Source organism: Polypterus senegalus, chromosome 15 (genome assembly GCF_016835505.1).
Source record: "Polypterus senegalus isolate Bchr_013 chromosome 15, ASM1683550v1, whole genome shotgun sequence".
Classification (NCBI taxonomy): Eukaryota; Metazoa; Chordata; class Cladistia; order Polypteriformes; family Polypteridae; genus Polypterus; species Polypterus senegalus.
In genome coordinates this window covers 33,171,860-33,189,375 of record NC_053168.1, presented here as the reverse complement: position 1 = coordinate 33,189,375, position 17,516 = coordinate 33,171,860, and the positions used below count along the sequence as shown (strand labels likewise).

Genomic DNA, 17,516 nt, shown 5'->3' with positions numbered 1-17,516 from the left:
TCTTGAATATAAGCATATACAATTTTTGAAAAATGTATTTTATTTAGAAGACCGCTTGGATAAACTGTGGAGGATAATTGTAATTATTATTTAAGCCAACTGTGTTATTGGAGTTGTTCCAACTGTGGAAGGGTGTTTAAGGTTCTCTTTCTTCAGTTCTGTTTTTCAACTGTTCTTCCTCAGTGCTCAGAAATTAATTTATAATAATACATACACCATGCCGTCAGATAAAAGTGATATACTTGAATAAAAACGCAAGGAAAAGTTGCCTTTTCAATATTTTGTTGAACAAAAGTATCAATAAATGAGTAAAAAGTAAGTCCACCCTTGGCCTCAGAAGCAGGTGTTTTCTGCCTCCTTTAGCAGAAATGACTTCTAGTCGGCATTTCACCTAACGCCCCACCAGTCTCCGACATCAGCTTGGTGAAATTTTTGACCCTTCCTTCATGCAAGATTCATTCAGTTCAAGATGTTTGTGGGTTTTTTGCATGGCCTGCCCATTTCAAATCCCCCCACATTTCAGTGGGATTTAAATGAGGACTTTGAGTAGGCCAGTCCATAAACCTCCTTTTCTTCTTTTTGAGCCATTTCTTGGTGGATTAAGTAGTTTGTTTTGGATCATTACAGCATTGAAAGGTCCAATTCCAGTTCAACTTTAAGTTTCGGATAGATTGCCACACATTCTACTCAAGCACGCTTTGATACGATGCAGAATTCATAGTTGACTCGATGACTGCAAACTGCTCAGGCCCTGTGGCAGCAAAGCAAGCCAAACCATAACATTTGCACCCTCATGCTTCACAGTTGGTTTGAGGTTGTTCTTCTGAGGTGCTGCCTTGTACAGTATGTCCACCAGTCAACTCTAATTTTGATTCATCTGTACAGAGCACATGGTTTCAAAAGGTGTCTAGTCTTTGCCTAGATTTTCAGTGGAAAACTATAGTTTTCCTCTAAAGTTCTTTTTGGACAGCAAAGGCTTTTATTTGTGTGCCAGTCTCATTTGTGGAACCTCTTTCTGATGGTAGATGACTGTACTTTGACACCAGCTTTTGCATGAGTTACCTGCAGATCCCACTGTGCAATTCTGGGGTTCTTGGTGACTTCTTTTAGTATCAAGCGGTCAGCTCTTGGGCTGAATTTGCTGGGCTCGCCAGTCCTGGACAAATCAGCAGTTCTTTGAAACCTAATTAATTTTTAAGAAATCCATGACCTACTGTACTTTCAGAGGGCCTTAGAGCTCTCTTAGTGTGATGACACCACACACATCAATAGCAAAGAGAACAGACACCCCTCAATATGTGTGGTTTAAACAAGACCACCTGTATACCCCCTAAGAAGATCTGAATCACTGGCACCTCCTCTGGACCACCCAATTCTAACTTGATTGATTTCAAGTGGTGATACTTGTAGGGGTGTACTTAACATTTTCTCTGTGACTGATGTGCATTTTTGTTTAGATTAAGAGAATGAATGCCCCACGTTAGTTTTATGTGTTATTTCAAGTACAGTGATCCCTCGCAATATCGCGCTTCAACATTCATGGCTTCACTCCATCGCAGATTTTAAATTTAAGCATATCTAAATATATATCACAGATTTTTCGCTGGTTCGCGGATTTCTGCGGACAATGGGTCTTTTAATTTATGGTACATGCTTCCTCAGTTTGTTTGCCCAGTTGATTTCATACAAGGGACGCTATTGGCAGATGGTTGAGAAGCTACCCAATCAGAGCATGTATTACATATTAAATAAAACTCCTCAAAGATATACGATATGCTTCCCGTGCGGTGCTTCGCACACTTAAAAGCTCAAACAGCACGTATTGATTTTTGATTGTTTGCTTTTCTCTGTCTCTCTCCCTCTCTCCGACATTCTCTCCTCCTGATGGCACTCCTTTGAAGAGCAAGATATATTTGCATTCTTTTAATTGTGAGAAAGAACGGTCATCTCTGTCTTGTCATGGAGCACATTTCAAACTTTTGACTAAAGTTCTTTCATGTCTAGAGGGCTCTAATAATTTAAAAAAAACGTATTTAGAAGGTCGTAAACAGGTTTTCTATGCTCTAACTGCGAAAATATTAGATTTATAAATAAAGAATCCTACTTCGTGGAAATTCATTTATCACGGTACAGTCTGGAACGGATTAACAGCGATAAACGAAGGTTTACTGTATAACTGTGCGGAGAATATTTATAAACAGTGTGGAAGAGTTTATAAGGGCTTAAAACATATAAAAATAACCATACAAACATATGGTTTCTACTTTGTGGATTTTCGCCTTTGGTGGGGGGTTCTGGAACGCAACCCCCGCGATCGAGGAGGGATTACTGTACATCACATTTATTGGTAGGCAGTACTTGAATGTATATCTAATATTTGCCTATTGAAATACGTTGCAGCAAAAAGCTCAATTTACTTGAATTGCTGCAGAACATCTGTAGACTGTAACCTATTAGTTGTTACCCGAAGATGGCCCATTTATAATATTCAAAAATGTCCTTTTTTTAATCTTTTACTAACATAAACTTTAAATCTAAACCTCTGTCAGCTTACTGCTTACCTTTTGACCATTTTCAGTCACTCATTTCAAGTGATTAAAACTTGAAGACAAACCTGAGGTGTTCCAACGTCATTTTGATAAATGCAGAGTCACACTTGCCTGAAGCTACCTCACCCAACGTCCGGACACCCCCCGATATGTCCTGAATTTGAGAGTAGAGCTCCTAATGAGATTATTTCTGGATAAAACCACAAGCAGCCTAATTCTGTGTACAGATCACAGAGGGGAAAACACATTTTTCAAGGGGCAACTGCTTGCTGGACTTTCGGAGACTATGTATAGTTAGAAGTGTGACCAGTTATGTCAGGTGTCATATGAATTAATAACTTGTACAGCACAGTAGCGATAGGGACCTGTGTTTGCACCAGTTGTGGTGTGCAGGTATCCATGTGGGGTTTTTACCTAAGTGAAGGGTCTAAATTGACCTAATATCACCGAGTTTGGTGACTTCTCGTTGTGCGCTTTGCAGTTGACTAAGAATCCCATCCATAATCCAGTGCAGGGCAGATCCACACAAACGTTCATCAAATAGACTCTTGAATCCAGAGTACCCTAGGAAAGAACTTTAGTTACATGAAGTTTGCTGGTGTATGTTTTTAAATCAGATATTTTAAATAATCATTCATATCTGTAATAATAAACACCCATTTGTGGGTATAGGATATATAGGTGATCTAAAAACCATACTGCAATAAAACTAGTTAAAGAAAAAAAAAAAATACAAAAATAGAGGGTCTTGGGAAGTGCTGGCTGAACCCAATCTTAAGGGAGCCTTTCAGTTCTTCACTTGATCGATGCTTGGTTAAGACCACAAACTGCTCTAATTAAACTTCGCCTCACTTTTTTCTGTTTTCTGCTACTTTGATTGGCTAGATAGAATGTTGCCATACTTAATAATAATTCTTTGCATTTATAAGCGTTTTTTCAAGTGAGCCACTTTAACCCCCACTAATGTGTAGCATCCCCCTGGCAGCCATTTTTGCACCAGCATGTTCACCACACATTAGCTGTTAGGTGGTGAAGTGGTGACAGAGATAGTTAGCCAATTAGAGACAGGGGAATACCTAGGCTGTGGTGGGCAATTCAGCATCCGGATGTACGCTATTCTTTATAAAGGATGGCCGGGGATCTTTTATGACCACAGAGAGTCAGGACCTTAGTTTTATGTCTTGTCCCAGGGACTGCGCCATTTTTACAGCAGCGTTTCACCATCACTGTACTGGGGCATTGGGGTCCACACATAGAGTCACAGGGTAAACACCCCCTGCTGGGCTCACAAACACCTCTTCCAGCAACAACCCACGTTTTTATTGATGATCTCCCATCCAAGTCCTGACCAGGCCTGAACATGCTTAGCTTCAGGTAGATGAGCTGTCACTCAGCATTCAAGTTTTAACCATCATAATAAAGTGCATTTCTTTTTACACTTGGAGAATATTGCTATGGGGCGGCACGGTGGCGCAGTGGTAGCGCTGCTGCCTCGCAGTTAGGAGACCCGAGTTCGCTTCCCGGGTCTTCCCTGCGTGGAGTTTGCATGTTCTCCGCGTGTCTGCGTGGGTTTCCTCCCACAGTCCAAAGACATGCAGGTTGGGTGGATTGGCGATTCTAAATTGGCCCTAGTGTGTGTTTGTGTGTGTCCTGCGGTGGGTTGGCACCCTGCCCGGGATTGGTTCCTGCCTTGTGCCCTGTGTTGGCTGGGATTGGCTCCAGCAGACCCCTGTGTTCGGATTCAGCGGGTTGGAAAATGGATGGATGAATATTGCTATGGTGGACACACATGTATTACGGTAGAAGAAGTTGCAAATTTCAAACATCCAACAAAACAAAACAGTTTGACTGGTATTCTTATTACCATGCTAGTTGGAATAATGTTTATTGAATATCTGTAAATAACATATCCACATTTTTCTCGTTTGAAACGAGCGTTACCTTTATTTCTCTCTAACTCGGTGTCTTCACCATTCTAAACAAACCAAAGAGCTGCAGCGTCTCTGTCAATGTCTCACAATCAGTAGACGGGCACACACCACCTTGTTTGAAAGGGTACAACCTGGGAATTCAGAAAGCTTACTGCCGAATAACCGGCACATCATTTTGATGTACAAACGTGCGATCCAGTGGGTGACAAGTGGAGGAGGCCATACTAGTATTGACATTCAGATTGGTTTATCCAGCCCCTCTTTTTGAGTAGGTCAGTCAAAATGAACGCAGCTGAATCGGGACGTGGGTGGGGGGGTTAATGGTGGTGGTAGAGAATATTCAGTACTGCAATACAGCAGCTCAGCTAACTTTGAAGAAAGACAGAAAAACTTTGCCATAACTACGAATGTTACACTTGAATTATAGCGGGAAATGAAGGGATGACTTTTACATCTTTTTTTGTTCAAATTTACCCTTTTAGGTTGGTTTGTCTGGGGGACTCTAAACACAGAGGCTGAGCTTAAAGAGCTTTTTTTTTTTTGTGATCAATTTTTTATTAAAGATGGATAGATAGATACTTTATTAATCCCAAGGGAAAATTCACATAAACCAGCAGCGGCTTACTGATAAAAAAAAAAACAATATTAAATTAAGGGTAATAAAAATGCAGGTACTGCGGTGGGTTGGCACCCTGCCCAGGATTGGTTCCTGCCTTGTGCCCTGTGTTGGCTGGGATTGGCTCCAGCAGACCCCCGTGACCCTGTGTTCGGATTCAGCGGGTTAGAAAATGGATGGATGGATGGAAAAATGCAGGTATAACAGACAATAACTTTGTATAATATTAACGTTTACCCCCACAAGGTGGAATTGAAGAGTCGCATAGTGTGGAGGAGGAACGATCTCCTCAGTCTGTCAGTGGAGCAGGACGGTGACAGAAGTCTGTCACTGAAGCTACTCCTCTGCCTGGAGATGACACTGTTAAGTGGATGCAGTGGATTCTTCATCATTGACAGGAGTTTGCTTAGTGCCCATCGCTCTGCCACAGATGTTAAACTGCCCAACTTTATTCCTACAACAGAGCCTGCCTGCCTTCCTCACCAGTTTGTCCAGGTTTGAGGCGTCCCTCTTCTTTATGCTGCCTCCCCAGCACACCACCGCGTAGAAGAGGGCGCGTTTGCCACAACCGTCTGGTAGAACATCTGCAGCATCTTATTGCAGATGTTGAAGGACGCCAACCTTCTCAGACAGTATAGTCGGCTCTGATCTTTCTTACACAGAGCATCAGTATTGGCAGTCCAGTCCAATTTATCATCCAGCCGCACTCCCAGGTATTTATTGGTCTGCACCCTCTGCACACAGTCACCTCTGATCACAGGGTCCATGAGGGGCTTGGACCTCCTAAAATCCAGCACCAGCTCCTTGGTCTTGCTGGTGTTAAGGTGCAAGTGGTTTGAGTCGCACCATTTAAGAAAGTCCTTGATTAGCTTCCTGTACTCCTCCTCCTTTCAGATAAACTGACAGAATAAGAACAAAAGCAAAAATACAAAGGACCACAACCCACTCACTCCTGCTCTCACCTGCCCAGCCTGAACCAAGAAGTAAAATAAAAATATATTTTGAGAGTTAACAGCAAACAGGAAAACCAAACTAAAGAATTGTGTCACAGAAAGACAAAGTAAGAGCATTACAAACAAACCCAGCTTTGCACAAGTGAGCAGCAGCAGACAACGCCAAGTGATTTACGCGACAGAAGGAGCACTGCCAGTTGTAATGCATTCAGGTGGCGGGAGGTAATAATTCATTTGGCTACCAGGGTACCCAAACAAAGCAGCTTACATTCAGGGAGTTTAAGTGGGAGGATAGAAAGGTCTGAAAGATGAAAGTTTTGAGGCAGCAGGGGAATACTGAAAATCAGAAAGGAAAACAGTAGATGACAAAAGTGTGTTCAAAAGGAACAGGCAGGAGGACGATGTCTGGCCAGGTAAACCAAGGAAACATAACTGACAATGAGGGTCAGCAGAGAGGTCTGCCAGATACCGCTTATGGGGAGTAGGATAAAGTCATGAAGAATTCTTAAATGGTGTGCTGAACAAAACCTTAACGTTGGAAAAAAGAAAGAGTGTCCCATGAGAGGAGAAAGGTCTCTGGACCAAAGGGAAATCAAAGGCAGAGGAACATTTCTTGGGAGACAAAAGACCGAAACAGAGAGCAGAATATGGGATTTGGGTGGGTATGCGTTTGGGCAGTCAGTGAAACCTCACATGCCCTGAGCACCGATCAGAGTTGTAAATAGAAAAAGAAACGAGAACAAGGAAAACAAGAACTTCGTAAGTCCTGAACTGTTAAAACAGATTCCCCAACACCCCAATTCCTGTACGATGCCAAGGAGGAAACACACAGGGCCGGCCGCCTATTGAGAGAGCGGGACTATGAAATACAGGAGCAAGAGAGTGCCACTTACTAGAGGGTGGAAGTTAATGACATATGACAAGACAGGAAAGGAAAGGAAACGTTTAGAGACTTTAAGGAGACGAATAGGAGACCCTGAAGGGGGCTGAGCTCAAAGAGTTAATAAACCCCAGTTTTACTGTGCCAGCTTTGGAGAAGTGCACTGCTGTAGGGTGTGCGGCGTGCACGAGGGAGGAGATAGGAAGGTGAAGAGAGAGCTTTAGAAAGTGCACTGCAGATGGAAGTCTTGTAGAAGTGAGAAACTGGAGAAAACGGGTGCAGTTGGTTTATTTCAAACTTAAAACATCACCAAGTTAAAAACAGGCGGCTGTGGTTCAATCCATCAGCTGGGGATGAGCTTCCTGATCAGCCTTTACTAGAAACTCGAGCTGGTGAAGAACAGACAATACAGCAGACATGATAGGAAAGTCCTAGTACTAATACTGTCTACTGGGTGTTGCAGATTTTTAAACCATTGAGAACTTCAGCCAACAAATTATTTAGCAGACACGCGCACACACACACACGCACGCATGTGCACTACTAGGGCTCCTTCGTACCTACAGTACAGCCATACATCTTTATAGTGCCTCACTGCCACGGCTCTTTTTCTCTTTGGCAAACTCAGAGGTTTTCTTTCTTTTCTGGTGGGCATTGTTGGGGGGTTGTTACTTTATAAAATTTTTAAAAATCCTCATTTCTTCCTGGGGATAAATAAACTGCAATCAGTCCATTTGTGTCCATCAGACACCGTGTTTGATCCCCCCAGGGTACCCAAGCCGACTGTCCGTTGATTTTCAGGGACGACGTGTACAGCGGTGCCCTTCTCCGCTCTCCGAATGGTAAACTCCTGTCCTAATTATTTCTTTCCACTCATTCAAGGTACAGAAAATGTGGAACTGGAGGATACCTGCTGATTTTCATGTCAAACCGCAAGTTAAACTTTTACGCTACAGCCTCAACTGTTTCGACGAAATGGTCCGGAAAAAAAACAACAGTGACGGAATAATGGGAAAATTCAAATTTTTTTAATATATTTTTTCCAAACAGCATATTTAATTAAACGTAAGTGGCAGGAACGTACGTGTTTTAGATCTATGCTACTCCTATGTACCTTTTTGTTAAAGAATCTATGCATTGTAAACAGCAAGGCTTGTGTCAAGTGACATTGTCAGAAACAATAAAATGATCTACTTATTTAAAATATTTATATTAACAACACAATACTGCTCTTTGAAAACTATACTTCTGATTCTGTGCGATTGCTGAAATGCAACAAATAAGCCATTGTTTCAAACTCAGACTTATGCATGGGTATTTGTCTTTTTCCTTACTGTATACTGCATTATAGTGCATTAACATATCCTGACTTTGAGATTTGTATACTGCTGATTCAGAGAGGGGGGAATAAATACATGTGTAAAATTTTAAAGTGTTGTCGCAAAATGAAATAACCGCAGAAACGCCGTTCAACACTCTGCTTCTGGTAATCGTACACTCGGGCAGGCCGTGTAGCACAGCGGGTAAGGCTTTGGACTTCAGACCCTGAGGTTGGGGGTTCAAATCCAGGGGGGGATTGAATTGGCATAAGAAATGTAATCGATTGTATCTCCCCAGTGTTGTAAGTCCTCTTGGATAAAGGCGTAAGCCAACAAAAGCAAATAATAAAAAGCTTAACACTGAAAGCAGACTATAAACTAACTTTTTATTAATTTTGAGAAACGCAATTAAGGAGAAGGCATTTGACTTTTGACTGTTTACAAGCTCGATTAACAGAATCAGAAGAAAAATATTCTGCAACACGCAATATCAATAATGTGGAAAACGCAATAACAGGAGTTAAAATAAAGAGTGATGGGGAAAGTTGAAGTTTCTTTTATCTAACAAGACCCACGCACCTCATCCACTAATTGGATCTTCACATCGAGCATCAGAGAGGAGCAGCAGATCTTGCTGGAGATTCTACGTCCAGTGCCAAGAACCTGCAAACAAAGTGGCAGGAGACACCATGGAGGACGTGATGATGAGCAGCAGCCAGAAACTGAAAGGACCACATCAACACAGAGGTGCACTTCCAAACCAGACACCTTGTCTTTACGTAGTCTCACGCATTAATGAAAGATTTCCTGAGCAGGAAACAGAACTGAACACTTCACTTGACGTTAATGGAAAATGGCGATCTGTCATCCAACACCTCTGCACTGAAGGGTTATCAAAAAAAAAAACACCCGGTTGGAGCGTAACCTTATCCTAGAGGAGGAACACCTGCTAATTTAATAAAGAAAAGCACAAGAAAAAGTATTTTCTGACAAATAAAGAGGACTAAATAAAATAAACTGGAAACAAGAGCCACCACATCTAATGCAAGTGTAGCTGGAGGTGAACTGCAAGGTCCGGGTTGACAGAGCAGTCGTTGAATATCTCGGTTCCCTGAAAATGTGTTGTCAACGTTGTATTTAAAAAATGAAGTCTAACTAATAAAGCATTAGGTGGGCGGGGTTTCCATTTCAAAGGTCTCCCTCCCCGGTAGGAGTTTGCATGCCCTCCTCATGTCTGTGTGGGGTTTTCACAGGTAACTATTATTATTATTATTTTATTTTTTTTACCTGGTGTCGTCTACTCGGGTGTTTAGGGCCGATACCGACCAGTGGTTTCATGTTTCTAGAACTGGCTAATTCCCATTTGTTTTCCTTTATCCTTTAAATGTTTTTAAGCACTGAACTCCTACACAACTAGCCATACAGAAGCCCATATTAAAGTGGTCCACCTGTTTACTTCTTATTAGCAAATGAAATTCTAAAAGGCCTATTGTTAAATGTCCATAAAAAAAAAAAACTAAAATCCCTTAAAACGGGTCCTCAATCACAGTCCTGGAGGGCCGCAGGTTTTTATTCCAACTAGTTTCCTAATTAGAAAGCAGTCCATGCTGAGGATGACACTTGGTATTGAGCCATTTGGCTTGTTAATGCTTGCATTCATCCAACAGCAATTTGAACTGCACTGTGGAGTTTCCTTCTCGGAGAATATCATCCACGTGTGTTGTGGACCAGAATAGTTTTAAACTTAATGGTTAGTGATGAGCGAGCACCAAAGTGTTCAGTCCAAACACATCGCGATGTTCGTGTGCTCGTATAATGTAAGTCAAAGGGAGACAACCAGGCACCCCCTGCTCTGAAGAGGGGAGGGTGCCTGGGCCATTGGAAAAGGTCAGAAAGTGACAGAAACTCCACCCAAATGGACCGGGAACAGCATGGGGACGATGTCTGGATGCATCTTGGACTCCCAAGTCTGTGCTGGGAACCAGTTTGTCCGAGTTGTACGCCACTTTAACAGACTGACAAAAACACGCCCAAAACCCCCAAAAAAATCAATTTTACAGGAAAAATGACGCTCTAAAACATGATATGGCAGTGCCTGCAGGTGAGCCGACGCACTAAAACAGGGTCCTCAATCCCAGCCCTGGAGAGCCGCAGTGGCTGCAGGTTTTTGTTCTGACCTGGTTGCTTAATTAGAAAGCAATTCTTGCCAATAAAGCACTAACAAGCTATGAAATTAAATTAACTCTGCTATGTCAGGTCATTCTCATATCCTAGATTTTCTTTCCCTTTCTATCATGCAAATGATTTGAAGGCTAAAATGGACGAGTAATTCTCAGTCCTTCACTTTTTTCTCTTCATTTTTCTTCCAAGTATTTAATTAAACCCAATAGTGCAGATAAATACACACAGGTGTAAATGTAAATAGGCTAAATGGAGAAATGCTGCTCTCTCTTGTCATTTGCATGTTATTGATAATAAGGAGTAATTAAAATAGCTGTTTAAGACAAAATTACTACTACTAAAGTGAAGCAGAAATGTTACTTTAGCAATAAGTGCTTTTTATTAAGCAACTGGGTTGGAGCAAAAACTTGCAGCCACTGCGGCTCTCCAGGACCGTGATTGAGGACCCCTGGTCTAAAACATTATATGGCAGTGCCTGCATATAAAGCACCCGATGACGTGTTCCGGCCAGCCAATCACTGTAATGCCAGCACCTGACATGGCTACTGGCATTACAGTGAGGGCAGTACTTACCTGTCCCTTGATTGGCTGTCTCCAACCCGCGAAATGTGCAGGGCGGAGACTCGAGCATGGCTACAAACACACACAACACATCATTATCAGCAAGGACGGAGTTCTAATTAGACACTGGCTGGAATGAAAACCCCTGGCCACGGTGGCCCTCCAGGACAGTGATTGAGGACCACTACCCTAAAACACGTACAAAACTATATATCTCCATAATACACATTCCAGAACATAATTCTTGTCATAATTACAAACCACAATGAACATGTTTAACACGTTTACATCTAAAATTGAAACTTGTACGCCTAATTCTTTAGGATGCTGTGAAGGCAAATTCTTCTTCATCTGCTCTTTTTAATTCCAAATGAGAGATTTTTTTTTTTTTATTAGCACAAACTCCCTCACCACCCACATTCGGACAAGGGGTGTCTGTTTTCATGAGATGACCAGACTCCTTCGCTTTTAATTTCTGCCATAAACACATCCCTCTAGATACACAGGATGAGTCCTCGCGTTCCCTCTTCTCGGCCAATATTCCTGACTTCGCTGTCTTTCTTACAGTTTGACAGCGCGGCAGCAAAGTGACAATTCTTCAAGTACTGTAATCCTTCCTGTGTCAACTAAACTGCCATAAAGCATAGAAAAACAGGTGTTGAAACAAAAAAAAAAAAAAAAAAATACTTCTTTGAGAATTTGTCTGATTTTCCGATCAAGTGTGGCAGTGAGTGTTCATCAACAGCCACTCAATGACTAACTAGTGTGCTGTAAATTAGTGCACTGCAGGGGCGTTTGCGTGTCACGTGACAGTCGCGTGTGATTCCTGCCTTGTACCCAATGCTGCTGGGATCTTCTCCAAACCCCCGGTAAAATAATGAATGGATTGATTTGTAAGGTTTAACATACATTCATAACCTATTTCCATTTTAAAGGCAGAGTTAATTTACAGTTAGTAAAAATAACACAAGAATGTACAGATCATAATGGTGAAACTGTTTAGTGGAAATTTTCACAGCACATACAGTAAGTACAATGTCAAACGTTTTGTTTAATAAACACCCAATTTTAATACCAAGGCTTCTTTCCTTTAAAACCATAAATAGGTGGTACAGAAGAAAAAGCATATTATGCAACGTCCGTTTACGCGCGAGAACCTTCTGAAGAAAAGAAAGTACTAAAATGATTACACTGTAAATTGTATTACAAAAATGGCATTTCTGGGAGCCGGCTGAACCTAACATGCATCTGTTACTGCAATACCAAACAAAAGGTGTAAATTCTGGTGAGCTTCTCTCGCGTACCGTCTCCGCAGCCGCTGCCCTCTAAAGCCGTGGAAGCGACCGGATGCTCTTTCAATTGTGCGGAGCAGATGAGACGAGACGGGCGATCCGCTAGTCTTTTATTGCTGTGAAGCAAACTCGCTTTCAATGGCTAGTAAGCAGCTAACGGGAGCTTCTGTCGGAAAGGTAAGTAAAGCACCGCAATGCGCTAAATCCCAAAGTGTGTATTAACAGGCCATCTGATTTGTCCTCGGGTTCAACCATTTATTAGCAGCTGGCCAAAAAAAATATATATATATATATATATATATATTTATATATATATATATATATTATATATATATATATATATATATATATATATATATATATATATATATATATATATATATATATATATATATATATATGTATGGACAAAACAGAGAAAGGCTTCAATAGCTGAACATCAATCTGATACTGAAACAGTGACTAAATATAAAAAAGGTGCTGCAAGATAAAAAAAAAAAAAATAAAATAGGGAACTATTTACAAACTAAAACTAAAGTCTTATGTTAAAATGAACATTTTTTTTTGGAAACAAACATGAAAATACAGTTCACAACATTGCTTAAGTTTTGCCCAAGTGCAACTCGAATATAAAAAGTTTCTGAACAGCAGCTTTGGCGATCCACGCGATTCCCCCTCCGTCTGGCGTCTCGCATGTTCTGAATGAACGTCCCCTGTACCTCCGTGTGCCACGTCCTGCGCAGCAAAAGGGCAACGCGACACTTTCTCAAAATCAGAATCCTCAATGAGGAGTGCTGTTTGAAATTGGCGCTTTTGCTGGCAGACCCCGAACTGTAAAATAAAATTAATAAAAAAAAAAAAACAAAGAGTCATGTGAAGGATTTGTCTTCATATTGTTGTATGAGTCAGATATGGGATAGACAGCGAGTGGATTTCAAATCCACCATAAAAGGGTGACTGGTGGGAGTCATACGAACAGATCAACTGTAAAGGCATCTGTCGTTCGAGGAGATTCTAAGCACTTCAGATGAAGCACACGGCACCATGCCAAGTCTTCATGAAGATCCCAGTCAGAAGAGGCTTTGAGTAATAGAATTCTGGAGCCAAAAACAGAGACTTCAAATTATGAAATTAAAAAGCATATTTAAATAAACATCACCAATGAAAGTCCGTCTAATGTAAACGTCAAACCAATGGACACCGCCCGCTGCCTTAACCATGGTGCAAACATGACGAGCAACAACGGAAAGGGAAATCGCTGCATGTTTGTGATTGTGTATTGGACCGCCGCGTCGCGACTGCCCCCCAGCGCAGCCCACTGTCTCTCATGGCAGACACGGAGATCGTCATTCACACCTCAAGAGCAGAAAGGACCCTGCGCTTGTCTCGCGAATGGAGGTCGCACGCATCACGTCTTAAGTCCTCGGCGCTCCTTCAGCGGAAAAACGCGGCGCATGGCAGATCTGCGCACCTTTCTTTAGAACAGAAGAGAAAGAATTCAAATATAAAGGTTATCTGTCTTTTACACTTAACTTTGAAGCTTATATATAGATATATATATATATATACACACACACACACACAGCTGCTTTCACTTTCCAAAATAGACAAAGACAACTTTCTAAGTTCTATAAAAATATATATATATATATATTATATATATTTATATACATACACAAGGTGAAATGTAACTAAAATAAAGGCTTTCGGTGCTATTTAGAAACATTCCACAAGAAAAAACCTTTCTGTACACTTTTTGTGTTTATAGTCTTTTCCAGGATATGGATATTACAATTTTAAAATTGTCTCAACAACTGTTATGTTATGAAATAGCTTATTATTCATTACAATCAAAAGGAAACGTGCTAAGAAACAAACAAAAGTCCAGAAGACTGTTCCTGTTTAAAATGGCTTACAAAAAAAGAATGATGCAAAATATAAAAGTGTGGCCCGTGTCACAACGCCAGACTGTCAACCTATTTGCCTATCGACATGAAGAAAAACAGCATAACACAGAAAAGACGGGAAGAAACCTACCAGCCTTTAAAATGGCAACTGAAAATCAGCACACACATCCCCCTTATCAGAGTAGCACCGCCAACGCAGAACTTAATTCCCTTGTTAAAACTCACGTGGACGCTTTGATAACACAAGTTAATAATATCTGTGCCCCTCACTCCAACAAGAACTTAGTTTGTTTTACTTCTGTATTTGACTCAAACAAACGGCTTCACTCCTACGACACACCCATACTGTATGATGAAGGCCGCAGGCCTGTCCACGTAGCTGCCGTTAATAAACATGCCTGGGAGCGCTCCACACTGTAGGCTCCGCCCCCTGGTCACGCGGCTACAGCTCAGTAGAGAATAAAACCACCACTTACAAGACCTCGGGGGAGTTAAGCTACAAACCTCACTACGACCGAAGGGAGAACGCGCCCGCTGGCCGTGGTCGTTACAAAGGTCCCATTTCCTGCATTGAGAGTTTGAAAGGCTGCAGCAGGAAACAAAAAAAAAAAAAATCAGAAAATTTTACAAATCTTTTTATATAAAAAGGTTTTTACTTTTAAGATGCCAAAATAGTGCACAATTATTTTAAAAGTGATTTGGCATTGACGTTCAAATGGATCAGTTTATAATCGATAACTTTTTAAGTGCATGGAGGGGCTGCGCAGTTCAGAGAGGCCTGCTGGGCGTTGTTGAACGGTGAAGGTGCAGCCTGTCTGGTGAACATATCCATCTTGCTTAGTGGATAACTCTTTAAAAATATAAGTAACCATTCCTCCTTTTAACAAGGAACCACTAAACTTTTTTAAAACATTCACGAACTGGAGAAGACCATGAAGCGGACTTTTAAACCCTTGCAGTGGTGAGAAGACAAACTCACAGCTTTACAACAGTCCTTCTATAAACAGAGGAGATGCCAGTGCAAAGACGTCACCATGGATAACACATACGTTACCAAAAGAATTGGATCTTGTCACCGAAATCTGCTGTGGTCAACTCGAACAAAAAATGTCAGCACCGAACTGACATTATTTCAATCTTTACAACGGGTACAGGGAAGGGATGTTCCCCAACGCTCAGCTAGTCGGACTAATAATCTTAAAGCACCTATCCTGAAAAATAAAGAGCTGACTTGTGATACAACTGAATAAGAAAAAACAAACCTAACTGCTCCAATATACAGCAACCGTCAAGCAGGCCTGGCACTCCTCATCAGTGTAAAGGGTACTGCGTAGCACAACCTCGTCTCCTGTAGCTTACTAATTAAGCGGGAGTGTGCTGCGTGGCGGGAAGGGCAAATACAACAGAAAGAAATCTTCAGAGAAAATTCCAAAAACAAAGCTTTTGGATGACAAACTCCATATTAATCCCTATAATCATCCATATATCATTTTTTTTTTAACAATTGAAGCAATATGTACAAAGGTAATGTAGGTTGCTTATCTATCATGAAAAATGTTAACTACTTAAAAAATGGTTAGAATTTACAGCCAAAAGATGACCTCTTTTTTTCCTTTTAACACTGCTGTCACGTTTTGTAACTTGGTGGATTCTGAAACCGAGAGAGAAATTCAAACTGCAAATATTTGGCCTTTAACAAATGCAAAGCAAAAATCTGCGTCTCACTTTAAATACACGGTGGGCAGTGCAGTAGTTTGGTCCTCCCATATCAAAGCCATACGATAGCATAACCCAGATGAGCAACGTACATAAAGTCTGATTGATGCATTTCAGGTCTTTGACACGGTATTCTGTCGAGGATTGAATATTTGAAGTAAATCCTTTTTCTACAATACAAATGTTGTAGCTTAAGAAACTGTTTTTTCAGGAGCTTTATCAACTTGTCTCTTTTTGATCTTGTTATAAAGCTCCTCATGGCATGTCTCTGTGTCAGATTTTTTTCCCCCCACCTAACAAATTAACATTTACAAGTCAAAATGAGCTCTATATGCACAGTAGAGTATTCAGGTATGACGACAGACAGATACTCCATTTAAGCACAACAGAAAGTACCTGACGGGATCTCAGAACGAGTATTTCATGTCATCGATGTAGTGGTGAAGTCAACCTACCGAATCCACGAAGCAGCATTCTTTACAAAACTGTCACTTGCGCCCAAAGTATATTTCAACCATTTGGAAGACATTCAGTTGAAGTCACATGCCTTACTTGGCAAACCTTAAAGAAAAGTCAGAGCAGCGGAGAGCCAGATCATCCCAAGTCAAGAAAACATTCATTCAAGGGTGCTTAACAAATATGTAAGATTGAATTTTACATATATAGAGAGAGAGAGTTGCACAAGCCACATGAGGAAACTGGAAAGTTTATGACAATGCAGGGTCTTTAGCTTTAGGCTGATATGTCTCTGAAAGGAGAGAAGCTGTGGGATCCTCGGAATCATTGCCAGAACTGAAGTAAGAGTCGTCTTCTAGCTCAAAAAGTACAGGCAAGTCGCCCCCGCTTGCCTCGGTGCTGCTAGGGTCCAGCAGAAATAAGGGCTGCGCGGTGTACTGGATCAACTGCTTTCCTGTAGGCAACAGCAGGGGGAACATATTAGGATTTCCAAAATATTTAAATTAGAAGTTAAAAATAATAAATTACAGAGAAACTGCTTATGCTCTAGTTAAAATAGTCAATAATCATGGAGGAAAAATATGAACGACATTAATAAAAATAAATGTGTTTGTGCATTGTGGCAATAAATCCATAAATGCAAAATGATTTGTGGGCATAAATATCCAATTGTGCCATGAAAAATATTTCTGTACAGACTAATTTCATGAAACACAACTTGAAATGAAAACTGTCATTTACACCTAACAAAGCTGAGAGGGTGGGCTTTTATGAGTAATATGATTAGCTGCTAGAGGGGTCTTGCACAGTCACAGCTTTGCACAACCCAATGAGCCACAAGACTCCCCGAGACAAGCAAAACATATGCTCCGAGTTGTGACTGACTGCACACGTTCACTGTGGGCGTCCAGAATTACTGCGCAGAGCAGCTACTTACATTCAAGAAGCTCCGAATTGAAAAATCCCCTCTGGAGGCCGTGTCTGCCTATAAATGTAGTACTTAAGGGCCAAAGACTTGTGCACACTTTACCGACAATTCACCAATAACAACACAGTAAGTCTCACTATGATGGGTGAAAATAACAGTTTTCATTTTTAAGAATATTCAAATCCATGTTGTGGTCTCACTAAAATAAATGCACCAAGAATTAATAA

General features: G+C 41.1%; 2 protein-coding genes across 5 annotated transcripts in view; one reads left to right on the top strand and one right to left on the bottom strand.

Moving 5' to 3' along the window:
• si:ch211-80h18.1 (uncharacterized protein LOC555593 homolog) overlaps window positions 1-8,773 on the top strand; it is a 46,152-nt gene extending 37,379 nt beyond the window's left edge. For all 3 annotated transcript variants that reach the window (XM_039737159.1, XM_039737160.1, XM_039737158.1), the window contains one exon: window positions 7,812-8,773. In XM_039737159.1, coding sequence (XP_039593093.1) covers window positions 7,812-7,846 — 35 coding nt within the window. In that variant the 3' untranslated portion in view covers window positions 7,847-8,773. The remainder of the gene's footprint in view (window positions 1-7,811) is intronic.
• A 6,905-nt stretch (window positions 8,774-15,678) lies between these two features.
• Window positions 15,679-17,516, bottom strand: part of hsf1 (heat shock transcription factor 1) — a 71,350-nt gene continuing 69,512 nt past the window's right edge. For both annotated transcript variants that reach the window (XM_039737399.1, XM_039737400.1), the window contains one exon: window positions 15,679-16,815. In XM_039737399.1, the coding sequence (XP_039593333.1) occupies window positions 16,613-16,815 (203 nt within the window). In that variant the 3' untranslated portion in view covers window positions 15,679-16,612. The remainder of the gene's footprint in view (window positions 16,816-17,516) is intronic.